Source organism: Heterodontus francisci, chromosome 7, assembly GCF_036365525.1.
Source record: "Heterodontus francisci isolate sHetFra1 chromosome 7, sHetFra1.hap1, whole genome shotgun sequence".
Lineage (NCBI taxonomy): Eukaryota > Metazoa > Chordata > Chondrichthyes > Heterodontiformes > Heterodontidae > Heterodontus > Heterodontus francisci.
In genome coordinates, this window is record NC_090377.1 from 99,610,207 (window position 1) to 99,637,798 (window position 27,592).

A 27,592-nucleotide genomic window follows, 5' to 3' on the forward strand; every position below is an offset into this window, starting at 1 on the left:
CACAGGGTCGTGAGTCTTTGGAATTCTCGTCCTCAAAAGGCGTTGGAAGCAGAGTCTTTGAATATTTTTAAGGCAGAGGTAGATAGATTTTTGATAAGCAAGGGGGTGAAAGGTTATCGGGGATAGGTGGAAATGTGGAGTAATCAGTTCAGTCATGAACTTACTGAAGAGTGGAGCATGACCAATGGGCCGAGTGGCCTACTCCTGCTCCTAATTCATATGTTTGTATATTCGTATGAGCACCAACTGTCAGACACTTCTTCCGACCTCCCCCTTGACCATGACCCCACCACCGAAGATCAAGCCACTGGGCTGGATTTTTAACAAACCCACAACGTCGGGCTCCGTGGCGGGGAGGGCAGGAAGATGGTTAGATGGTTACGGCAGAGACCCGTCATGGAGCTCAACATCGGGAAGGCCCAGCCCGATCCACCCAGCGGCAGCAAGGCTCCCTGGGGACCCCCCCCCCAACACCACCACTGGGCGACGGGACATGCATCTACATACTTAAATCAATGACATGAATAAATTTAAATGAACTTACCCGCAATTTTACGAGCCCACCAGCACTCCTGCGTCTTCAATTGCCCGTCCGGGGAAAGCCAAAATGACACTGGTGGGGAGGGGGAAAGATTTAAAGGTCAGATTTAAAAGGTAAGTGTTTTGGGGGTGGGGGGGGGGGGCGGGAAGAGCAAACAGTTAATGTAATTGTTATTGCAGGGTGGGAAAGGGGTGTTAAAATTTTATTTGATAAATTTTGATGGGGGGAGTGCGGTATCTTTAAAAATTTAAATGTGCCAGGAGGGCTGGCTACCCATTTAAAATGGCACCAGTGTACAGGCAGCTGGTGCCATCGCTGGCATCGGACAGCCCCTCCCCCCCCATAATTGGGGGCAGGCCGACTCGGCTATTTAAATGGGAAATCTCAGTAGCTATTCTGCTTGCAGGCCACCATTGTTTAAGCCTGTTGCCGGGAGTGACGGCGGGCTCTTAAAATCCAGCCCACACTGTCTCCAGGTCTGTCACTGACCTTATCTCCTCTGCAGATCTTCCCTCTACAGCTTCCCACCTCATAGTTCTGTAACCCTGAACAGCCCGCTTCGACCTCCTTCCCTAAATCCACGAACAGGACTGTTCTGGTAGACCCATTGTTTCAACCTGTTCCTGCCCCACTGAACTTATTTCTTCCTATCCTGACTCTATTTTTCTCCTCTTGCCTAGTCTTTTCCCACCTACATCCGTGACTCTTCTGATGCCCTACGTCATTTCAACAATTTCCAGTTTCCTAACCCTAACCGCCTCCTCTTCACCATGGACATCCAATCTCTCTACACCTCCATCCCCCACCAGGACGGTTTGAGGGCTTCTGTGCTTCATCCTTGAACAGAGGCCCAACCAGTCCCCATCCACCACCACCCTCCTCTGCCTGGATGAACTTGTTCTCACATTGAACAACTTCTCCTTCAACTCCACTCACTTCCTTCAAGTAAAAGGTGTTGCTGTGGATATCCACAGGGGCCCTAGTTATGCCTGTCTTTTTGTGGGGTAGGTCAAACATTCCTTGTTCCAATCCTACTCAGGCCCCCTCCCCAACTCTTTTTCCGTTACATTGGTGATTGTATTGGTACCATTTTCTGTTCTTGTCTGGAACTGGAAAACTTTATCAATTTTGCTTCCAATTTCCACCCTTCTCTTACCTTCACTTGGTCCATCTTCCCTTCCTCGACTTCTCTGTCTCCATTTCTGGGGATAGGCTGTCCACTAATATTCATTATAAGCTCACTGACTCCCACAGTTACCTTGACTATACTTGCTCACACCCTGCCTCCTGTAAGGACTCCATTCCCTTCTCCCAGTTTCTCCGTCTCGGTCGCATCTGTACTATTGACGCAGCAACCCTCCACAACAGCACTTCTGATATAAATCCTCAACTGAGGATTCCCTCCCTCCCACTGTGGTTGACAGGGCACTTGACCTTTGCTCTCACCCCTTCCCCTCCCTCCCAGAACTGCGATAGGGTTCCCCTTGTCCTCACTTTGCACCCCACCGACTTCCACATCCAAAGGATCATCCTCCACCATTTCCAGCATGATACCACCACCAAACACATCTTCCCCACCCCTCCCGTCAGCATTCCGAAGGGACTGTTCCCTCCGCGAAACCCTGGTCCACTCTTCCATCACCCCCGACACCTCGGCACCTGCCCATGCAATCGCACGCGGCGTAACACCCGTCCTTTTACCTCCTCTCAGCTCACCATCCAAGGCACCAAACACTCCTTCCAGGTGAAGCAGCGGTTTACTTGTACTTCTTTTAACTTAGTATCCTGTATTTGTTGCCAACAATGCAGTCTCCTCTACACGGGCGAGACCAAACGGAGATTGGTTTTTTTTTAACCATGTGCCGGTCTTAAACTTGTTTTTCATGTTTTTGTTTTTGGACAGAGCTGTTCATTATTCTGCCATTCGCACTCTCTCTGAACAAATGCTTTGTCTTTTACTACAATTATTACCACTCCCTTTGCCTTTTGTTCCATGACATCTTTGTCATTTAATCTTTCCTACCCTCCGCCTTATCACAGATCTTCCCTTTTTTTTCTTCTCCCCCTCCCCCCTTTCAATTGCTCCAAACCTATTACATTTCTAACTTTTGACAGTTCTGATGAAAGAAAGATCATCAACCTGAAATGTTAACTTTGTTTCTCTCACTACAGATGCTGCCAGACCTGAATATTTGCAGCACTTTCTGTTTTTATATCAGATTTCCAGGATTTACAGTATTTTGCTTTTATTTAACAAGTATTCGGGCCCTGGTCTAGTTTCCAAGAGTCCCATGGGTTCGTTTTGTAATCCAAAGCTAGTCCTATTGAATTACTTTAAAAGAAACAATCTGATATGTTATTTTAATGCAGAAATAATCTTTTCTAGTGTTTCCAGAGAATAGTATTAATAACTGAACTATGCATAGTAAATAGTCCGAAACCCAACATCTGAAGCACATCTTTGATCCCAATAGTTTATGTAACTGAAATCCATGTCCCCTATATCTTGTTTTTTGTTTATAATTTCAAAATCAAAATGTCACATTTTATGAGATCGTAAAGGGATTTTTAAAAACCGGATTTATTCCATTCCTTCTATGCTTCTTTAATAATATAAAGCTATAAACCTGTTAATTCACCCCAGGGAGATGTATAGTTCTGTGACATAATCAGCTGAACATGAGTGAAGCTATAGGAAGGGCATCATGATTCATCCATTTCCTATTACTGGTTTCCTAATTTTAACAGCATTATCATAAAAATATTGAACATGGAATCTAATGCATGACCACAAATAATATTACACCAAGTTTCCCAGCCTAATCTGGACATAATGAGTACACATTAATAGCAAGTAATGCTGTAGGGGGAAGCATTTTCAAAGTAAACTACTTAACCCCTTTTATCTTTGCCACATGCAGTTTATTTTATAAAATTCTGTTAGAAGGGCAGGACTACAGTTCTGTGCAAAAACCCTGAGGAGATGCGACATTTGAGACTGAGTGGAAGCCCCCCTCACTCTTAACTGTCATCAGTAATGACCTAAGTCAGGAAAACTTAGTTTTACTAAGTCAGCATGTGAAGTCTGTGAAAAGACTAGGTATCACCAAGGGCTGATTCAAGGTAGACAATTGCTTCCTAACTCAGTCTGATATCCTCTCCAGATTATAAGCTAGGAAGGAAATCTGTGCTGATGTTCTTTTAGGCCTTCAACCACTGATTAAGCACACTGGCTATGGGAATCAGGAAGTACAACTAATCCAATGTACTGGGTATTCTAGGGGGTGCCACTAAGACTGTAAACTTTTTTTCATGTCTAAGTCAAAATCTGCACTTGTCAAAGCATTCCACCTCCACACCTTGGTCAAAGACCTAGCACTGCTGGATGGTCAACATTCTATTGCTCCTTTTACTGTACTAAACATCTATTTGTAAATACTACCATTTTAAAGGATAAGCTTGACTCAGTGTAGCATTCTTGCTTCAGTCAGAAGGATGTGAGCCCCACTCCTGGTTGAGTCGTAGGCGGTGGCGTAGTGGTATTATCACTGGACGAGTAACCCAGATACCCAGGGTATTTCTCTGGGGACATGGGTTCCAGCAGAAGGTGGAATTTGAATTTAATTAATAAATCTGGAATACAAAGCTAGTCTAACGATAGCCATAAAACCATTGTCGATTGTTGTAAAAACCCATCTGGTTCACTAATGTCCTTTCGGGAAGGAAATCTGCTGTCCTTACCTGGTCTGGCCTACATGTGACTCCAGACCCACAGCAATGTGGTTAACTCTTACATGCCCTCTGAAAAGGCCTAGCAAGCCACTCAGTTGTACCTAACCGCTACAAAGTCAATAAAAAGGAATGAAACCGGACAGATCACCCGGCATCGACCGAGGCATCGGAAACGACAACGGCAAACCCAGCCCTGTCGACCCTGCAAAGTCCTCCTTACTAACATTTGGGGGCTTCTGCCAAAGTTGGGAGAGCTGTCCCACAGACGAGTCAAGCAACAGCCTGACATAGTCATACTCACGGAATCAGACCTTACAGACAATGTCCCAGACACTGCCATCACCATCCCCGGGTATGTCCTGTCCCACCGGCAGGACAGACCCACCAGAGGTGGTGGCACAGTGGTATACAGTAGGGAGGGAGTTGCCCTGGGAGTCCTCAACATCGACTCCGGACCCCATGAAGTCTCATGGCATCAGGTCAAACATGGGCAAGGTAACCTGCTATTGATTACCACCTACCGCCCTCCCTCAGCTGATGACTCAGTACTCCTCAATGTTGAACACCACTTGGAGGAAGCACTGAGGGTGGCAAGGGCACAAAATGTACTCTGGGTGGGGGACTTCAATGTCCATCACCAAAAGTGGCTCGGTAGCACCACTACTGACCGAGCTGGCCGAGTCCTAAAGGACATAGCTGCTAGGCTGAGTCTGCGGCAGGTGGTGGGGGAACCAACACGAGGGAAAAAGATACTTGACCTCGTCCTCACCAATCTGCCTGCCGCAGATGCTTCTGTCCATGACAGTATTGGTAGGAGTGACCACCGCACAGTCCTTGTGGAGACGAAGTCCCACCTTCACATTGAGGATACCGTCCATCGTGTTGTGTGGCACTATCACCGTGCTAAATGGGATAGATTTCGAACAGATCTAGCAATGCAAAACTGGGCATCCATGAGACGCTGTGGGCCATCAGCAGCAGCAGAATTATACTCAACCACAATCTGTAACCTCATGGTCTGGCATATCCCCCACTCTACCATTACCATCAAGCCAGGAGACCAACCCTGGTTCAATGAAGAGTGCAGGAGGGCATGCCAGGAGCAGCACCAGGCATACCTCAAAATGAGGTGTCAACCTGGTGAAGCTACATCCCAAGACTACTTGCATGCCAAACTGCGTAAGCAGCATACGATAGACAGAGCTAAGCGATCCCATAACCAACGGATCAGATCTAAGCTCTGCAGTCCTGCCACATCCAGCCGTGAATGGTGGTGGACAATTAAACAACTAACTAGAGGAGGTGGCTCCAAAAATATCCCCATCCTCAATGATGGGGCAGCCCAGCACATCAGTGCGAAAGATAAGGCTGATCCAAAATTGGCTCAGTGACAGGAAACAAAAGGTAATGGTTGATGGATGTTTTTGCGAATGGAAGGCGGTTTCCAGTGGCACTCCACAGGGCTCAGTGTTGTGTTCCTTGCTGTTTGTGGTGTATATTAATGATTTGGACTCAAATGTGGGAGGCGTGATTAGAAAATTTGCAGATGACACAAAAATTACCGTGTAATCGATTGTGAAGAGGATAGCTGTAGACTCCAGAATGATATCAATGGTTTGGTTGAATGGGCGGAAAAGTGGCAAATGGAATTCAATTCGGAGAAATGTGAGGTAATGCATTTGGGGAGGGCAAACAAAGCAAGGGAATACACAATAAACAAGAGGATATTGAGAGGGGTAGAGGAAGTGAGAGACCTTGGAGTGCATGTCCATAGGTCCCGGAAGGTGGTAGGACAGGTTGATAAAATGGTGAAGAAGGCAAATGGAATGCTTTCCTTTATTGGCCGAGATATAGAATACAAAAGCAGGGATGTAATGCTGGAACTGTATAAAACACTGGTTAGGCCACAGCTGGAATATTGCGTTCAGCTCTGGTCACTGCATTACAGGAAGGACATAATTGCTCTGGAGAGAATACAGAGGATATTTACAAGAATGTTGCAAGGGCTGGAAAATTACAGCAATGAGGAAAGATTGGATAGGCAAGGGTTGTTTTCCTTAGAACAGAGGAGGCTGAGGGGTGACTTAATAGGGGTGTCCAAAATATGAGGGGCCTAGATAGAGTAGACAGGAAGGACCTGTTTCCACTAGTGGAGAGGTCAATTACCAGGAGGAACAGATATAAGGTGATTGGTAGAAGGATTAGAGGGGACATGAGGAAAAACATTTTCACCCAGAGGGTGATGTGTATCTGGAATTCACTTCCCGGATCGGTGGTGGTGGCAGAAAATCTCAACTCTTTTAAAAGGTACCAGGAGCTGCACCTGAAGTGCTATAACTTGCAAGGCTACGGAACAGGTGCTGGAAGGTGGAATCAGATAGGGCAGCAAGTTTTTTTCAGCCGGCGCAGACACGATGGGCTGAATGGCCTCTTTCTGTGCCGTAACTTTTTTATGGTACTGTGGTTCTAATCACCGGTAATTTATCTCATTGCTGTCTGTGGGGCCTTAAAAGTACATTGGCTTTCGATAAGGTCCCACACAAGAGTTTAGTAAACAAAATTAGAGCACGTGATTGGGGGTAATATATAGGCATGAATTGAGAATTGGTTGACGGACAGAAAACAGACAGTAGGAATAAATAGGTCATTCTCAGGTTGGCAGGCTATGACTAGTGGGGTACTGCAAGGATCAGTGCTTGGGCCCCAGCTATTCACAATCTATATCAATGATTTGGATGTGGGGACCAAATGTAATATTTCCAAGTTTGCTGATGACACAAAACTAGGTGGGAATGTGAGTTTGAGGAGGATGTAAAGAGGCTTTAACAGGATTTAGACTGGCTAAGTGAGTGGGCAAGAACATGGCAGATGGAATATAATGTGGAAAAATGTGAGGTTATCCACTTTGGTCGGAAAAACAGAAATGCAGAGAATTTCTTAAATGGTGAGAGATTGGGAAATGTTGATGTCCAAAGGGACCTGCGTGTCCTTGTTCATGAGTCACTGAAAGCTAACATGCAGGTGCAGAAAGCAATTAGGAAGGCAAATGGTATGTTGGCCTTCATTGCAAGAGGAGTTTAGTACAGGAGTAAAGATATCTTGCGGCAAACGTATGGAGCCTTGGTGAGACCACACCTGGAGTATTGTGTACAGTTCTGGTCTCCTTACCTAAGAAAGGATATACTTGCCATAGAGGGAGTGCAACAAAGGTTCACCAGACTGATTCTTGGGATGGCAGGATTGTCCTATGAGGAGGGATTGAGGAGGCTGGGCCTGTATTCTCTAGCATTTAGAAGAATGAGAGCTGATCTCATTGAAACATACAAAATTATTACAGGGCTTGACAGGGTAGCTGTAGGAAGGATGTTTCCCCTGGCTGGTGGGGTCTTGGAACAGGAGACACAGTCTAATAAGGGGTATGCCATTTAGGACTGAGATGAGGAGGAATTTCTTCACTCAGAGGGTGGTGAATCTTTGGCATTTTCTCTACCCCAGAGGACGGTGAAGGCTCATCGGGTATATTCAAGACAGAAATTGATAGATATTAAAGGCATCAAGGGATATAGGGATAGTGTGGGACAATGTGTTGAGGTAGAAGATCAGCCATGATCCAGTTGAATGGCAGAGCAGCCTCGAGGGGTTGAATGGCCTACTCTTGATCCTATTTCTTATGTTCCTACGTGAGGTGCTTTGAGACATTGAGGGCATAAAAGGTTAAACGCAAATTCTTTCTTTAACTGAGGTGACATTAAGCTTTCATACACGCGTAATGGTGATTTTTTAAAAACCAGTCTGGATAATGTATAAATTAAGGTTAAACATTTGATTTTGACAAATGTACCATACAGAACTAGGAAAAGGCTGACATGAGTAATGTTTAGTTACCTGACCCCATGACTTTCACGAAGAAAACAGCCTCATCCTGGGAAGTGTCTAACAAGTACAACAACGTCATCAGATTCATTGTATTAATGCATGCTCCAACAAATGTCAGGTAAGCAAATATCTACTGCATCAACATGTAAACCAGAAAAAAGCACTACAATATTAGTCATGTTACGTACATCATAATGAGTCCAGAGCTGCAGGCCTGGCGAGCTGATTCGAAAAACACTGGAGAAAAACTGATTCTTCTCAAAGAACTCTGGGATGTTGATGTCCTCAGCCAGAGATGGAAACTGTTTTGTGATATCGGCAATATCCTGTTTTTAAATCAGCAAAGAAAAATACTGTCAGCTATTTCTTTGCTACACAAACTAATAGGAATATAATTAGCTTTGGATAAACAGCTACAGTAAGATATGATAGTGAAAGTATCAGGATTTGCTAATTTATACCACACAATTAAGCTGTTGTACATGTTAGACACTTCCCAGGAAGTCATGGGATCAGGTAACTAAACAATACACGTGTCAGCCTTTTAAACATTCCTATTCTATGGGTGTAGAGTAAGCATTTACGATTAAAAATCAATTGTTCTGTATCAAAGCCTGGATGGCAGTTATCTGATGAGCACTTAATAAATTCCTCTCATAGCTATTTTCACAGCAGCGTTAATCCATTTGTTTTGAGTAGGTTAACACCTCTATAAATTTGTCCTCACCTCTGTTAAAAGTAGTAGAGAGAGTGATTTAGCACAAGTCGTAAACACTCCTGATAAATTAGTGAAGTGGCAAATTTGACACAAGTTGTTAAATGTTCTAAAGGTAACATTGCTCATTAGAATTTCTCCTCCCCTCAATTTTCTTTAATTTTACTTGACCCTTTTGGCTTCAATGGGAATTTGCATATTACAGTAATCTTTGAAGAGCGAGATTAAGAATTCTTGCAGCCAGCCATAGGATCATGAACATTCAGGGCTCCTCTGCATCACCTCCACAGCCCACCACCTTTGATCCATTAAATCATAAACATACAATCAAATGCATGAAGATATAGGCCAATAGAAAGTTTACACTCTGTATCAATAACAAAGTACATCATATCACAATATACTACACTCAAGTGAAAAATATTTGCATGGGGTTTCTGGCAGGGGGCCTACTGGATACAGGTGTTCCATGCATTAATTTGTCCCTGATCTTTGTACATAATATGATAGACAATCAGAATACTGAATACTCAGCCAGTCTCTTATAGTACTTCACCCAATAATGTATGTGCCATTTTATTCTATTTTTATTCATGGATATCAATTTCAAATATAATGCATTTTGTAACCCTATAAACAAGTGTAATTTAAAAAATGTGCAGATTTGCGTTTATTTAAAATAAAATAGAAAATGCTGGAAATACAAGGCATGTCCATCAACAGCTGAGAAGAAGGAATTAAGGGTTAATGTTACTGGTGTAGACACTTCATCGACCTGACAATCTGGATAAGATTACTTATCACTTTGGATCACGTTCATGATAATGATTCCATCGAGCTGTTTAAGGATTAAAATGCTGAAATATTACATTTCATGTACATGTACACATTAAAATATTGACCAAACGTGCTTTTAAATATTTTCCCTGAACGGGTAGTTTGCCCACCTACAAAATTACATTATGAAAAGTATGACGTGGAATTTCCTGGATCGCACTTAAGCAGAAATTTACACTGGTTTCTGTACTGATGGGAAACTATGCCATAATTTCCGATGGAGCTCATTTGCCTATGCCAGACCATAAAAACTGGCATAAAAGAAATGCAAATGAAGACCCATCCATAGGGGTAATAGTGAGATGGCGGCTGTCTTCTGCCATTGTACTCCACTCTCAAAGCCTTTTGACTCTTCTGCTCCTCATCCTCCCTTTATTATGCAGAATGGGGCATGTCCATTGATAAGGCTGCTTAGTCCTTCTAAACATGTGGGGAGAAGGTCTGAAAAATATTGGTTCCACTGACAACAATTTGGTTAGGTATAGTGCAGATCTCAGTAAGAATTAGTTGTTTTAAAATTTATTTATGTAGAGATACAGCACTGAAACAGGCCCTTCGGCCCACCAAGTCTGTGCCAACCATCAACCACCCATTTATACTAATCCTACACTAATCCCATATTCCTACCACATCCCCACCTGTCCCTATATTTCCCTACCACCACCCTACACTAGGGGCAATTTATAATGGCCAATTTACCTATCAACCTGCAAGTCTTTGGCTGTGGGAGGAAACCGGAGCACCAGGCGAAAACCCACACAGACACAGGGAGAACTTGCAAACTCCACAGAGGCAGTACCCAGAATTGAACCTGGGTCGCTGGAGCTGTGAGGCTGTGGTGCTAACCACTGCGCCACTGTGCAAAGTGAATCGCTGTCAAACTCGAGAGATCTGTTATGCTGATACAAAGCAAAATACTTCAGATTCTGGAAATCTGAAAAAAAAACTGAAAATGGTGGAGATACTCAGCAGGTCTGGTTACATCTGTGGAGAGAGAAACAGAGTTAACGTTTCAGGTCGATGACCTTTCATCAGAACCAGTCATCGATCTGAAATGTTAAATCTGTTTCCCTCTCCACAGACACTGCCAGACCTGCTGAGTATCTCCAGCATTTTCTGTTTTTATATCTGTTAAGCTGATATTGGGCTGCTCTGCACTTAAATGTTTGAGCATAGATCTACGGTAGTGCATTATTGGTGTAAATCCAGGAAACTCACTGGCACTGGTCTTTTGCATGAGCAGCAGAGGCCTTCGTCTTATGTATCTATGAAGCACAACAAATGATTGAGGATATTCACACGCAACAATGTTTCAGTGTAAAAGCACAGTTAATCAGCTACGTGCCAATCTCCTTGGAAAAAAGGTGGCACAATGCCGCTCTTATGCCTTGGTTCCAGTGGAACATTTCAAGAGATTAGCAAGCAGGACAACAAGGGTAATAATCTCCGGATTACTCCCAAGGTCACGTGCTAGTGAGTTTAGTTATAGGAAAATACACCAGATGAATGCGTGGCTGGAGAATTGGTGCAGGAGGGAGAACTTCAGATTTCTGGGGCAGTGGGACCAGTTTTGGGGTAGGTGGGACCTGTATAAGCCGAATGGTCTGCACCTGAACAGGACTGGGCCAAATATCCTTGCAGGAAAGTTTGCTAAGTGCTGTTGGGGATGGTTTAAACTAGTTTGGTAGGGGGATGGGAACCTGAGCACAGTCTTAGATATGACAATTTCAGGGCAGGGAACAGGTTACAGAATATTAGCAAAATTGGCGAGTGACTCTAAAAGACAGCAGAAGAAAAGGTTAAAAAGTGTGCAACACAGGAATTTGGCAGTGTTGAGATCACAGATAGACACATGGCAACACAATATCGTTGCTATAACGGAAACTTGGCTTAAGGAAGGGCTAAATGGCAGCTCAACATCCCTGGATTTAGAGTATTCAGGCATGATAGAGAGGGAGATAAAAAGGAGGGGGTGTAGCATTATTAGTCAAGGGATGAATAACAGCTTTGAGGAGGGATGATATGCTAAATGAATCATCAAACGAGGCCATCAGGGTGGAGCTCAGAAATAAAAAGGGAGCAGCCACATTACTGGGAGTGTACTATAGACCCCCAAATAATGAGGGGGAGATAGAGGAACAAATATGTAGGCAAATTTCAGAGTACAGAAGGGCCTGTTTCAGTGCTGTATCTCTAATCTAATCTAATCTAATTTAGGGCGATGATGGTTGGGGATTTCAACTACCCCAATATCAACTGGGATACAAACAGTGTGAAGGGCACAGAGGGGACAAAATTCTTTGAACTGCATTCAAGAGAACTTTTTTAGCCAGCATGTAACAAGCCCAATGAGAGAGGGCGCAATTCTAGATTTAGTTTTCGGTAATGAAGCTGGGTAAGTGGATGAAGTAACAGTGGGGGACCATTTTGGAGATAGTGACCAAAAATACAGTTAGTTTTAGCATAATCATGGAAAAGGACAAAGATAAAAGAGGAGCAAAGGTTCTAAATTGGGGGAAGGCAAATTTTACAAAACTGAGAGGTGACCTGGCGAAAATGGACTGGATACAGCTTCTTGAAGGAAAATCAGTGGCAAACCAGTGGAAGGCATTCAAGAGCGAGATACTACAGACACAGTGCAGGCATGTCCCCACAAAGATAAAGGGTGGTACTGCCAAATCTAGAGCTCCCTGGTTATCTAGAAGCTTACAGGGTAAGTAAAAAGAAAAAAAACTTATGATGATCACATATATCTTAAAACTTTAGAAAGCCTAGAGAAGTATAGAAGTGCAGGGGTGAAGTAAAAAAGGAAATTAGAAAAGCAAAGAGAGGACATGAAAAATTATTGGCAGATAAAATCAAGGAAAACCTGAAGATGTTTTATCAGTACATTAAGAGTAAGAGGATAACTAAGGAAAGGGTAGGGCCAATCAGAGATGTAAAGGGGAACTTATGCGTGGATGCAGAAGATGTGGGCAGGGTTCCTAATCAGTTTTTTGTCTCTGTCTTCACAGAGAGGGTTGATGCAGACATTGTAGTTAAAGAGGAGGAGTGTGAAATATTAGATACAATAAACATAATGAGAGAGGAAGTGCTTGAGGGTCTGATATCCCTGAAAGTGGATAAATCGCCAGGACCGGATGTTTTGTATCCCAGGCTGTTAAAGGATGCCAGGGAGGAAATAGCGGATGCGCTGAGGATCATCTTCAAACCCTCATTAGATACAGGCGAGGTGCCAGATGATTGGAGGTCTGCGAATGTTGTACCATTGTTTAAAAAGGATGCAAGGGATAAGCCAGGTAATTATAGGCCAGTCAGTCAGACCTCGGTGGTGGGTAAATTGTTAGAATCTATTCTGAGGGACAGAATAAACTGCCACTTAGAAAGGCATGGATTAATCAGGGATAGTCAGCATGGATTTGTTAAGGGAAGGTCATGTCTTACTAACTTAATTGAGTTTTTTGAGGAAGTAACAAGGAGGATTGATGAGGGTAGTGCAGTGGATGTGGTTTACATGGATTTTAGTAAGACATTTGACAAGGTCCCGCATGATCAGTAAAATGAAAGCCCATGGGATGCAGGGTAATGTGGCCAATTGGATCCAGAATTGGCTCAGTGACAGGAAACAAAGGGTAGTAGTCGACGGATGTTTTTGTGAATGGAAAGCAGTTTCCAGTGGTGGACTGTTGCTGTTTGTGGTATATATTAATTATTTGGACTTAAATGTGGGAGGCATGATTGGGAAATTTGCTGATGACACAAAAACTGGCCGTGTAGTTAATAGTGAGGAGGAGAGTCGTAGACTCCAGAATGATATCAATGGTTTGGCTGAGTGGGCGGAAAAGTGGCAAATGGAATTCAATCCGGAGAAGTGTGAGGTAATGCATTTGGGGAGGGCAAATAAAGCGAGGGAATATACAATAAACGGGAGGATATTGAGAGGGATAGAAGAAGTTAGAGACCTTGGAGTGCATGTCCACTGGTCCCTGAAGGTGGCAGGACAGGTAGATAGAGTGGTGAAGGCGGCTTTCCTTTATTGGCCGAGATATAGAGTACAAAAGCAGGGATGTGATGCTAGAGCTGTACAGAGCACTGGTTATGCTGCAGCTGGAGTATTGCGTGCAGTTCTGGTCACCACGTTACAGAAAGGACATAATTGCTCTGGAGTACAGAGGATATTTACAAAAATGTTGCCAGGGCTTGAGGGTTGCAGCTATGAGGAAAGATTGGATATGGTGGAGTTGTTTACCCTGGAATTGAGGAGGCTGAGGGGGTGACTTGATTGAGGTATACAAAATATGAGGGGCCTGGATAGAGCAGACAGAAAGGACCCGTTTCCCCTGGTGGGAAGGTCGGTTACTAGGGGACACAGATTTAAGGTGATTGGTAAAAGGATTAGAGGGGACATGAGGAGAAACTTTTTCACCCAGAGTGTGGTGAGTGTCTGGAATTCACTGCCAGGATCAGTGGTGGAGGCAGAGACCCTCAATTCTTTTAAAATATACCTGGACATGCATCTAAGGTGCTGTAACCTGCAGGGCTATGGACCTGGCGCTGCAAGGTGGGAATAGTTTGGGTGTATAGCTTATTCAGTCAGCACAGACACAATGTGCTGAATGGCCTCTTTCTGTGCTGTATTTTGTTCTATGTTCTAAATTCCAGGCCACCATATCTTCAGGCTGTATGATTTCAGAGTTTTGCTGACTGTGTTGTGATCTTAGTCACAAAGCATCTGTGGATCTGTTTGAAATCTCCAGTTATATTATAAATATTACATTTAAATGGACCAGTAAAAGCACAGTGGCGCATTGGTTAGCACTGCAGCCTCACAGCACCAGGGACCCGGGTTCGATTCCGGGTACTGCCTGTGTGGAGTTTGCAAGTTCTCCCTGTGTGTGCGTGGGTTTTCTCCGGGTGCTCCGGTTTCCTCCCACAAGCCAAAAGACTTGCAGGTTGATAGGTAAATTGGCCATTATAAATTGTCACTAGTATAGGTAGGTGGTAGGGAAATATAGGGACAGGTGGGGATGTTTGGTAGGAATATGGGATTAGTGTCGGATTAGTATAAATGGGTGGTTGATGTTCGGCACAGACTCGGTGGGCCGAAGGGCCTGTTTCAGTGCTGTATCTCTAATCTAATCTTAAACAAAGGGACAAAATATTCCTAAAGAAAATACACAAGAACTAGGCCATCTACTTCTGCTCTTGCTTTAAATATTACGATCTAAAGTAACTCTTTGCCACAATTACTGCTTTTTGCCTCATCATTACGTTCCCTCTAAGAACATGCATGCAAGATAATAGTGGTTTATTGATAACAAATAGCAGCATAAATGCACACCTTCATTTACTTTGGAAGGACCAGTAAGTCACTCAGCTGTTTGTCACTCTGTATATGATATGCACACTAAAGGGCTGAATTTAGTGAGCCCATCACGAGTCCTGGCAGCAGACCCTGAAGTGGACACCGTTCCAACTGGTCACTTGGGCGGCCACTTTACATAATAGAAGCAAAAACAAGAAATGCTGGATTCACTCAGCAGGTCTGGCAGCATCTGTGGAAAGAGAAGCAGAGTTAACGTTTCGGGTCAGTGACCCTTCTTCGGGTCACTGACCCGAAACGTTAACTCTGCTTCTCTTTCCACAGATGCTGCCAGACCTGCTGAGTGAATCCAGCATTTCTTGCTTTTGTTTCAGATTTCCAGCATCCGCAGTATTTTGCTTTTATTTTACATAATAGAAGCGTGGGCTCTGGCCAATCATGCAGCGGGGGCACGAAAATGCTGTCGGATGACTCAGGAGCAGGTGCTGGGACTATATTTAAAGCACTGCCAGCACTGCTGCCTTGGACTGACTTGCTACTTGCTCTTCACTACTGAGACCAACGTGGTAGTGAATCTGGACCCCCCACCCACCCCCGCAGACCAGGGAGGATGGCAGAGACAAGACACAGGGTGGCCCCATGGTTTAGTCATATCTTCCTCGTGATTCTCCTCCAGGAAGCAAGCGAAAGGTGGGAGGTCCGCTTCCCCAGTGACAGAAAGAAGAGGTCCTCTCACCTGACCAATCAAGCCTGGATGAAGATAGCTGAGCAGGCTAGCAGCCATGGGGTGTGCACCCCACCCCTCCACCCCCCACACCTGGGTACAGTGCCGCAGAGTGCCAATGACCTCTTTTGTTCTGCCAAGGTGACTGCTCCATAATTCTCCCACTTTTTAGGGATTCTTTAGGGATTCTAAGTGGCTATGCAGAAGGAAGTGGGTTTTGGGAAGGGAGGCACTACAATTGCACTGCCAGAGGGGCTAGGCATAACCTCATCCTGATTGATGCATGGCTGCATCTCAGCCACAGGTCATCGTCTTTAACAGCTCAGCCTCATTAACTCTGACAGCTGACGAGAGAATAAGCTATATCGGATGCCCTAGTAGTGGACAATGGACCGACACCAGCAGAACTGTAATGTTGATTTATCTGCGACATCTGGCTATCTCCCTCTTTCCACTTGCAGGCCAAGAGGGCCCATAACAGCAGGGAGACAGCCTAGAATGGCAGAGGCATTGCAGATCTTCAACCTCTCTCCACAGCAGAAGGTGAAGCACTAGAATTAGCAGGGACGCAGGGCGGCTGCTCCATATCAGATGGAGAGACTGGAGTCTCCGCACACAAGTAAGGATTCGATTTCATCCACATACACCATTTCTGGAGACCCACATCACGTATAGTTGGCATGACGAGATCTGCACAGCCTAACCTAGACATATTTTTGTTCTGTCATTCAGGTCAGCGTCAGCAGCAGATTCAAGCAGAAGCAGGATAGCCATCAACCTCTGAGGAGGAACTGCGGTCAGAGCACACACCGTCCCATGACTCTCCTGCACCTTCCGCCAGCGCAGATATTTTCTCCTCAGGGGTTTCCGCTCAGCTGTAGATTCAGGGTCACAAGCTGGCAAAAGCACCAAACACGTGCCCAAGCAGCTGGTTGAGGCTGAGACAGCTGAGGCCACTAACAGGCAGAGGACTATGGGTGGCCAGGCCTAAGCTGAGCCCCAGGCTAATGACGAGACCCTGGTGGCGACAGCACAGGGCATGCTAGAGTTGCAGAGAGAGATAAGGCAACACCTGATGGAGATGCCAGAGGCAATGTGCAGCCATGAGCGGACGATGGAGGAACCCATCCTGCCATGACTGCTGACATGTCTCAGGCGTGTGAGTGCATGGCTTCCTCCATCGAGAGGTTGGTGACCTTCATGGAGAGCCCAATTCCACAAATGTCTGCAGACCTGCATACCATCACCTTGGCCATGAGCTCAACACAACAGTGGCAAGGTGAGAGAAGGACGAGGCGCCTTGAGTCTTCTCCAGAGCCTCGTTCCTTTCTGGTCAGCAGGGAGGCTCAAGTAAGCCTTGAAAGGGAGGAAGAGAGGCTGACCTCCACAGCTGGGGGCTCCCCTCAGGACGCTCCAAGTGTGGACACCAGCACCTCAACTCCTCCACCACTGAGCCCAGCTCCAGCAACCATGTCACCTGAGGAGACTCCTGCACCTCTGCAGGAAACCTTCAGTCAGCTGGAGTCCTCCAGGCCTCAGGCAGCCAGAGGACAGCCGCGAAAGTCATCACATGCCAAGGGGCAGCCCGATCAGCAGCCTGCCTCCAGCCCAGCTGCTAGCGATGGGTTCGCAACTTGTAGAAGCACTCAAATATATAAAGAAAACCACATAAAAACACTTGGGGGTTTAGGGGTAGTTGAAATTTGACACATGCTGCATCATCTAAAGTTCTTTTGTTCAAGCTATTAACCTTAATTGTGCAAAAGTGATTATTCTATTATGCATTAATTGGGAGCTGCTGACTTCCCCCTTCCCCGAGTGGATGCCTCATTTGAACACGATCTCCCATTGGGCATAACAAGTGGTTCAGCTGGGCGCTCAGCATAGAAAACAAATAGAAAGGAGGTGACAGACTGCATGCATTGAAGTGAGTCTTTATTGCTCTGAGTGGCCATCATGGTGGCTGGAAGCAGGTATGCATGAGATTTTCTTTTGTCTCCTTGGCCCGTTGCTCAATTCTGGTCTCCACTGCAAGGGCATCAACATCCAGTGCTGCTTGCTCACCTCCCTCCTCTGCTTCTTCCTCGTCAGTGAAGGAGTTTTGTTCAATCATCTCCTCATCACACAAGGCCTCTCCCCTCTGCAGTGCTAGATTGAACAGAGCACAGCAGACCACACCAACATGTGAAACTCTTGGTGGGACATACTGCAGGGTCCCATAGATCGATCCAGGCAACGGAATGCCATATCTTCAGCAGCCCAAAGGCCTGCTCAGTGGTTGCTCGGGTGGAGCCGTGGCACGTGTTTTATCTCTCCTCTTCTGCAATGCGAGGGTTCCTCACAGGTGTGAGCTATGTGACTGTGACAATGGTAAACTATCCTTCCTCATCCCATCTGCAGCCTTTGACACAAATGACCACTCCAAAGCTTATCCATCTGGGTGGAACTGCACTCACCTGGTTCCATTCTAATCTAATGTAGCCAGAGAATCACTTGCAAGGCCTCTCTTTCCACTCCTGCAGTTTCCTCTGCAATCCCCCAGGGATCTAACCTTGGCCATTCCTATTTCTCATCTACATTTGCCCCTCGGTGACATCATCAAAAAGCACGATGTCCGCTTACACATATATGCTGACAACACCCAGCTCTACCTCATCACCACTGCTTTCAATCCTTTCACTGTCTCTAAATTGTCAGACTGCTTGTCCAACATCCAGTGCTGGATGGGCAGAAATTTCCTCCAACTCAATATCCCCAGCCGTCCACTCCATCCCTCTCCCTGACAACTGTCTGAGGCTGAACCAGACTGTCCATAACCTTGGTGTCATATCTGACCCCGAGATGAGCTTTCAACCACGTATCCACACCGTCACGAAGATCCAAGGCTAAGGCCTACATCCACCTCTGCTGAAACCCTCATCCATGCCTTAGTTACCTCTAGACTTGACTGTTCTAATGTACTCTTGGCCAGCCTCCCACATTCTACCCTCTTTAAACTTGACATCATCCATAACTCTGCTGCCTGTGCCCTATCTCGCACCATGTCCCACTCACCCATCATCCCTGCGCTCGCTGACCTACACTGGCTCCCCACTTAAGCAATGCCTAAATTTTACAACTAGCATCTTTGTTTTCAAATTCCTCCATGGCCTCAGCCCTCCCTATCTCTGTAATCTCCTCCAGCCCCACAACCTTCCGAGAAATCTGTGCTCCACTAATTTTGGCCTCTTGAGCATCCCCTATTTTCATTGCTCCATCATTGATGGCTGTGCCTTTGGAAGCCAGGGCTCTAAGCTCTGGAGTTTCCTTCCCAAACCTCTCCACCTCTCTACTTCTCTTTCCTCCCTTAAGATGCTCCGTAAAACCTACCTCTTTGACCAAGGTTTTGGTCATCTGTCCTAATATCTCTTTATGTGGCTCAGTATCATATTTTGTTGTATAATACCCCTATGAAGTGTCTTGGGACATTTTATTATGTTAAAGGTGCTACATAAATACAAGCTATTGGTGTTGGCCTTTACAATGCGGCACTTCTGAGCAGCAAGAGGTGGATTTGCCTCAAATTAATGCCCTTACAACCAAACAAATCCCAACTTACACCCTTCCACAACCTGGGCATTTTGGGACAATTACCTTTAATGCTCCCTTTTTAATAATTTTTGTTCTTGGGGAAAAAAAAGAGGTAAATTTTCCTCCAGTATATTTTATTAAAAGTGTTAGTCAGGCCAGACATATTCTAGAATGCAATCCATACCTTAGGCCAAAGTTCAGTTTTCCACAGAAAACACACATTTCAATGTTATGGATTTCATTTTATTCAGGCATATATAAAAAAAACCTTTGTTAATTTTTTCTGGCTATTAGATCCTTTACAATTGCTAAGGTTTCTTAAATGTAATTTTGCAGGTCAGTAAATAAAGTAACATTCAATCTTTAAAGTATTTCCAAGTTTTTTGCCAATATAAATATCATATTTGAAACTTCGCAATAAACTAGTACTGTGATAAAGCTGTTGCTTTGGAATGTCCTAATAATTACAAAATGTTCCCTATTGAGAAGTGTATTATTAACATCAAACACAAGACCTAAAGTCCATATTTCTGTATTTCCTTTGTGTTCATGCATCTTTTAATAACACAGATTAATTACCTCTGACATTTAAGAGCTTACTAACTGTATAGTCTAATTACTGCATTTGATCTTGATTCAAAGAAATGCTAATTATCTGCAGAGCACAGAAGCCATATTACAAATATTTAAATCAACCTTAAAACGAGCCTATTTAACAGCATGTGATCAAAACTGAATAGTATAAGTAATTTCTGACTGACAGTTAGTTTTTTTAGTTAAGGCCCTCTAGCAAACGATGCCCTGTCGACTCATTGGATAAGCAGACTCAGAAGGTCACAGCTACAATCCTCGGTCTGTGTGGTAAATGGCTCACAGCTGGGTGGGTGATGGTACAGGCTCCACAACTCCCCTCAGTGTCCCCAGAGTGAAAAAAGTCAGCACTGCTCACTATCCAGTGACATCAGTTCGATATTGTGCATGGGTGAAAGGTCAGCAAGGATGGGGTCAGACCTGGCTGCGATGCTCTTCATGGTCAAATAACCCCCAAGCACTGATTGTCTAAGCTGACAGCATGGTCACTTGTGCAAGATAATGAAGGATACATCCCAGTGCCCATTGAATAAAACCCAACATGTCAGTGACTTCATGTCAGCAGGAGAGAAAACTAGAAAAAAATATGCAAGGGTGGTGATTTAGGAGCTGCAGCTTGTGAAAGATTTGACTGTTTAGTCACTCACCTTCCGTGGGTCTACTCCTAGTGCCCGCAAGTAATACTTTTCATCCTGAACATAAAACAATCATTACATTAGTCATAAGGGCACTCAGTTGATAAATCTGTGCAAGTTTACAGGAGTCATTAAAGTTTCATACAAGCAATGTTATTTATAAGTTCTGGAATAAGCTGCTCTACAGTCTTGCCCTTTGCATGACTGCTCCCTGTAGAGTTCCCAAAGAAACATTAAAAAATATATAGGCTTGTGCATGGAGCAAATGGGTGTAGAACAAATCCCTGAAGACATTAAACCAAACTTACTTTAACTTTAACTTCAAGTTTAATGAAGCACGAAAATTAAAATATTATGCAGATGATCATCATTATACAAATGAACACACAACAAACCATAAAACATCTGGAAAATAAGATAATGGCGTTTTTTTCTCTCTGGTACTTAAATAACTTTTGCATACAATTCTCGATAAAGATCATTACAGATTTGAGTTTACTTTGCAGTTTTGTCATTTTTCAATTATCGACCTTAACAGTTCTCTTGTGGCTCAGTGGGTAACTCTACCACATGGTGAGGTGCTGAGCAATGTAGGCTAGAATCTCTAGTCTGTCCTAACAGATCTCAGCTAGGGTTTCTGTGGAGATGGTACAGTTGGCCTCAAGTGTTTCGGGATTATGCAGAAAAAAAAAGCATTCCTGCTTATGCTTACTACTCAAAGGACACTTGTATGGCTCCCTGATGAGAATGTTTGGGTTTGATTGTGATAAGCCAACATGGTTGAATTGTCCACCAACATTCACTGTTCAGATAAGAATGGCTTCTTGCCTCCATCCTTACGCCATTCATATCCCTGCATAAATTTTCAGGAGAGAAGAAACAACAAGGAAGAATATGGAGACGAGGTAGATAGCATGTCTGATTATAGAGGTCTCCAATGTGGATGAAACATCAGTCAAGTTCATGTTCCTTCAGTTAAATAGGTTTAATAAAGAACTCCAAGAAGACATATTAAGCACTACTCAACACAAGATATCGGTGAAGCAAAGATTAACTACACTGCACATGCAATTAATAAATATAAAGCTGCTCTTCATCCAATCCATATTACAGCAAACACATCCAACTCGTGAATTCATATATCATTATTTTTGTTTTCCTAAAGTGAAAGTTAACACTGTATGCCCTCTTTGGATTTATTGAGAAAAGAATCATTTCTTTTAGTTAGTTTTTTTTCTCTATTAAGTCATCGAAATCTTCTACCACCTCCTATTTCCTCTGGGTTATTAGGCCCAGTGCCTGATGCTTCTGTTGACTGTGATTCAGTCACAGCTGTATGTTGCTGGTTAACTGTTTCTACCATTAGATGTTGGGTGGATTCAACCTCGAGTGTCATCGAGTGTTGAAGTAAGTGTGAGGTGCCTCCTTTAGATTTCGAGATACAGCACTGAAACAGGCCCTTGGGCCCACCAAGTCTGTGCCGACCATTAACAACCCATTTATACTAATCCTACACTAATCCCATACCACATATTCCCATACCACTAATTCCTACCACATCCTCACCTGTCCCTATATTTCCCTACCACCTACCTATACTAGGGGCAATTTATAATGGCCAATTTACCTATCAACCTGCAAGTCTTTTGGCTGTGGGAGGAAACCAGAGCATCCGGAGGAAACCCACGCAGACACAGGGAGAACTTGCAAACTCCACACAGGCAGTACCCAGAATTGAACCCGGGTCGCTGGAGCTGTGAGGCTGCGGTGCTAACCACTGCGCCACTGTGCCGCCCTGTTTCAGGAAAGAGCCCTTCCTTGAGCACTGATGAGGTACGATTGTGATGTCTTTGCACTTGTAACTACCATACCCCTTTAGACTTTTCAGGGGTTATTTTCCACTGCCAACTGCCCATTTTTCATATGAAAAACAAGTGGCTGACAGTTGAACATTATAGTGGGCAGGGGCAGGGGTGCACCTTGTCTTCCCCATTGATATCCAAGTCCTGGCTGATGCAATTTCCTGCAGTGATGTTGATTTCCCTTTTGTTAATGTCAAGAGAAAATATTCTTGCACATTTAACCAGTTATGTTCAATGACAAACAATATAAACTACAAAGTTGCTGTAGCCAGGGATTAATTTACTAGTGACTTTTGTTACCATCAATTATACCTTCCTGTTTCATTGTCAGCACATTTCGTTGACTTTCACCCACCTGTCTGATGCTGCCATGCCCAACCTTGTTATTGCTGAAGGTAACAAAGCAAGAAAGGTACCAATATCTTCCCAATTGCAGCAAGCAATTGCAAAAAAAGACAGTTTATTTCAGTACAAGTTTTAGGAAAGGTTGAATTAATACCTCAGATATGAAATATTCTGCATGTGCTGTCTCTGCTGCACGCTTCACAAACACATCAAATGGTAAAGTTCTGCAAACAAGAAACAAATACAATTAAACTAGATTTTAAAAATACAAACTAGGAACAGATCACTGAAGTAAGTAATCTTTGGCCAAAATACAAAACAAATGAACAGACAGAAAAGGACAGGAAAAGACCTGTTGATCTAATAAGTCTGTCCCAACTTGGCAGGGTGTAATGAAGGTGATCAAGCAAGCTCCAGGAGATCATGTGAGACAAACTTCCATTAATCTACCTATCTTCTAAAGATCAAGATATTCACAATTCTCAGGAACTTGTCCAACTCCTTTTTGAATGCTTGCAGTGAAACCACACTCGCTGTTTGTGCTGCCAAGTTATTCCAGAGGTTGACGAATCTTAGCATCTACCCTAGCTCTATGCTTAGTAACTTGTACCGATATCCCATTTTTTCCCTCAAATAGACTATGTGGCAGCATATAATCCCTTCATTATTTTAAAGACCTCAATCATATCTCCTTGAAGTCTGCAAGTTTGTGTAAAAAGCTCCAACTCTCTCAGCCTGCTCTGATAATCAAAAGCCCTTAAAATATGTATGAAATGGAGCACCCTTCGTCTGAACCTTTTCCAGAGCCTTGCTTTCCCCCACCATGTGGGAGGAACACAACGGACATAGTACTCTCGATGTGGCCGGACCAAGGCCTTATACAAGGGAAAGATTGTACTTTTAATTTTATGGCTTAATTGTTTTAGCAATACAGCTTTAATAGCCTATTCACTTTGCAGCAGCCTTGTGACACGACTCATGTACCTTCAATGACTTATGCCCTATAATGCCTAAATCCTGCTCCCCATAGCAGCTGTAAGCATGAAATTCTACAGTGGCATTTGCAGTCATCTGCACTGAGGCAGAACACCAGCTGCGGCAAGGTTATTACTTCTCATCTCAGTAACAAGCTGACATGATGGGCCGTTTCTGTGCCGTAAATGACTCTATGATTATAAGGTGGAGGACAGCAGCAAGAAAGCTCCTTTCCAGTGAATATGTGAATACTGTAGATTTTAAACCCAAGTCCCTCACCTGAAGTCAGAACATTAGAAACAGTAGTAGTTCATTCATCCCCTCAGGCCTGTTCCGCCATTCAATTTGGTTTTGTCTTCACAAAGGAGAACACAAATATCATACAAGAAATGTTGGGGAACACAGGGTTTAGACAGAGAGAGAGGAACTGAAGGAAATCAGTATTAGTAGAGAAATGGTGTTGGGAAAATTGATGGGATTGAAGGCCGATAAATCCCCAGGGCCTGATAATCTACATCCCAGAGTACTTCATCTTCCAAGATTCTATAGACTCTGGAACAGTTCCTACAAATTGGAGGGTAGCTAATATAACCCCACTATTTAAAAAGGGAGGTCGAGAGAAAGCAGGGAATTATAGACCAGTCAGCCTGACCTCGGTAGTGGGGAAAATTCTAGAGTCCATTATCAAAGATTTTATAGCAGAGCACTTAGGGAACAGTGGTAGAATCAGGCAGAGTCAGCGTGGATTTATGAAAGGGAAATCATGCTTGACAAATCGACTAGAATTCTTCAAGGATGTAACTAGTAGAGTTGATGAGGGGGAGCCAGTGGATGTGGTTTATTTGGACTTTCAGAAGGCTTTTGACAAAGTCCCACATAAGAGAGTAAGGTGTAAAATTAAAGCGCATGGGATTGGGGGTACTGTATTGAGATGGATGGAAAATTGGTTGGCAGACAGGAAACAAAGAGTAGGGATAAACGGGTCTTTTTCTGAATGGCAGGCAGTGACTAGTGGGGTACCGCAGGAATCAGTGCTAGGGCCCCAGCTATTCACAATATATATTAATGATTTAGATGAGGGAACTAAATGGAATATCTTCAAATTTGCAGATGGCACAAAACTGGGTGGGAGGGTGAGTTGTGAGGAGGATGCAGAGAGGCTTCAGGGTGATTTGGACAAGTTGAGTGAATGGGCTAATGCATGGCAGATGCAGTATAATGTGGATAAATGTGAGGTTATCCACTTTGGTAGCAAAAACAGGAAGGCAGATTATTACCTGAACGGCTATGAACTGAGAGGGGGGAATATGCAGCGAGACCTGGGTGTTGAAGGTAAGCATGCAGGTGCAACAGGCGGTAAAAAAGTCAAATGGTATGTTGGCCTTCATAGCAAGAGGATTCAAGTTCAGGAGCAGGGATGTCTTGCTGCAATTATACAGGGCCTTGGTGAGGTCACACCTGGAATATTGTGTGCAGTTTTGGTTTCCTTATCTGAGGAAGGATGTTCTGGCTATCGAGGGAGTGCAGCGAAGGTTTACCAGACTGTTTCCTGGGATGGTGGGACTGATGTATGAGGAGAGATTGGTTAGGATTATATTCGCTGGAGTTCAGAAGAGTGAGGAGGGATTTCATAGAAACCTATAAAATTCTAACAGGACTTGACAGGGTAGATGCAGGAAGGATGTTCCCGATGGTGGGGGAGTCCAGAACCAGGGGTTATAGTCTAAGGATACGGGGTAAACCTTTCAGGACTGAGATGAAGAGAAATTTCTTCACCCAAAGAGTGGTGAGCCTGTGGAATTCGCTACCACAGAAAGTAGTTGAGGCCAAAACATTGTATGTTTTCAAGAAGGAGTTAGATATAGCTCTTGGGTCTAAAGGGATCAAAAGGGTATGGGGCGAAAGCGGGAACAAGTTACTGAGTTGGATGATCAGCCATGATCATAATGAATGGTGGAGCAGGCTCAAAGGGCCGAATGGCCCACTCCTGCTCCTATTTTCTATGTTTCTATCATTTGCCTGCCTTTGCTCCATATTCCTTGAATCCTTTACCTAACAAAATATCTATCTCAGTTTTGATAGCGCCAATTGACCCAGCATCCACAGTCTTTTGCTGGAGAGTGTTCCAAAATTCCGCTACCCTTTATGTGAAAAAATCCTTCCCGATTTCATTCCTGAATGGCTTAACTCTAATTTTGTTGTGTCCACTTGTTCTTGAATGCTCCACCAGAGGAAATAACTTCTCTGTATCTACCTTATCAAATCATACCTTTATCAGATCACTTCTCAATCGCCTATACTCAGGGGACTACAAGTCAAGTTTATGAAACATGTTCTGATAATTTAACCTTCTAAAGCCCCAGTATCATTCCAGTGAATATGTGCTGCCCACCCTCCAAACCAATATATCCTTCCTGAGGTATGGTGTCCAAAACTGAAAGCAGTACTCTAGATGAGATCTAACCAAGGCCCCATACCTCAAAGCTTTCTCCATTTTGTATTCCAGCATCTTGAGATAAAGGCCAACATTCCATCAGCTTTAGATTGCTTTCTATACCTATCTTATGGCTTTTAATGATTTGAGTTTTTGGACACACAAATCTCTTTGTTTTTACAGTCCATAGTTTCTCACCATTTAGAAAATACTCCAATTGGGTCCAAAATGGTTGACTTCACACCTGCCCACATTGAACTCCATAACATAATCTTGCTCACTCATTTAATCAGTCCATGTCCCTTTGCAACTTACTGCTCCCATCTGCATGACTCAGTCCCTCCTAATTAGTGTCAACTGCAATTAAGGGTTCAAGGTTTACTCGTTGATTTGAGAATATAATCCAAGGTGACATTCCACTCCACTCCGGTGCAGTTCTGAAGGAAGGCTACATTGTTGGACCTGCCATTCTTTGAGCGGACATCTGCTTGTTTGATGGGACTATTGAAAAAGAAAGGAAATTGAATCCTGGCCAACATTCTTCCCACAACTATCATGCCAAAACAGATTAACTGATCTTTGATCTCACTGTTCCTGGAGACTGTGCCATATCAACCATCTTCAGCTGCTTCATCATTGACCATCCCTCCATCATAAGGTCAGAAGTAGGAATGTTCACTGATGTATGCGCAGTGTTCAGTCCCATTCGTAATTCTCCAGATACTGAAGCAGTCGTGCCCGCATGCAGCAAGAGCTGGACAACATTCAAGCTTGGGCTGAAAAGTGTGCATACAAGTACCAGGCAATGATCATCTCCAACAAGAGAGAATTTAACCAACTCCCTTTGATGTTCAAAGGCATTACCATCGCTGAATCTCCCACTATCAACACTCAGGGCATTATCATTGCCCAGAAACATAACTGGACCAACCATATAAATACTGTGCGTACAAGGGCAGGATAGAGGATGATAATTCTGCAGCACCTCCTGACTCCCCAGGCCTGTCGACCATCTACAAGTCAGGAGTGTGATGGAATATTTTCCACTTGCTTGGATGATTGCAGCTCCAGCAACACTCAAGAAGGTTGGCAACATCTGGGAAAAACAACCTGTGTGATTGGCACCCCATCCACCACCATAATCATTCACTCTCTCCATCACCAACGCACTGTGGCAGCAGTGTGTACCATCTACAAAATGCACTGCAGCAACTCACCACGCCTCTTTCAACAGCACCTTCGAAATCTGTGACCTTTACCACCTAGAACATCAAGGGCAGCAGTTGCATGGGTACATCACTATGTGCAAGTTCCCCTCCAAAGCACACACTATCTTGACTTGGAACTATATCACCGCTCCTTCACTGTTGCTGGGTCAAAAACCTGGAACTTCCTTCCTAACAGATGGGGAAAGGTAGACAAAAAAAAACAG

At 44.0% G+C, this 27,592-nt stretch overlaps 1 protein-coding gene across 1 annotated transcript in view; it reads right to left on the reverse strand.

Annotated features, from left to right (window-relative positions):
- The window catches only part of tyw5 (tRNA-yW synthesizing protein 5), a 65,053-nt gene that overhangs the window by 13,670 nt on the left and 23,791 nt on the right, over window positions 1-27,592 (reverse strand). Inside the window, exons 3-5 of the mRNA XM_068034603.1 lie at window positions 22,906-22,975; window positions 20,557-20,601; window positions 8,338-8,475 (exon numbers count right to left, since the gene is read on the reverse strand). Coding sequence (XP_067890704.1) covers window positions 8,338-8,475; window positions 20,557-20,601; window positions 22,906-22,975 — 253 coding nt within the window. The remainder of the gene's footprint in view (window positions 1-8,337; window positions 8,476-20,556; window positions 20,602-22,905; window positions 22,976-27,592) is intronic.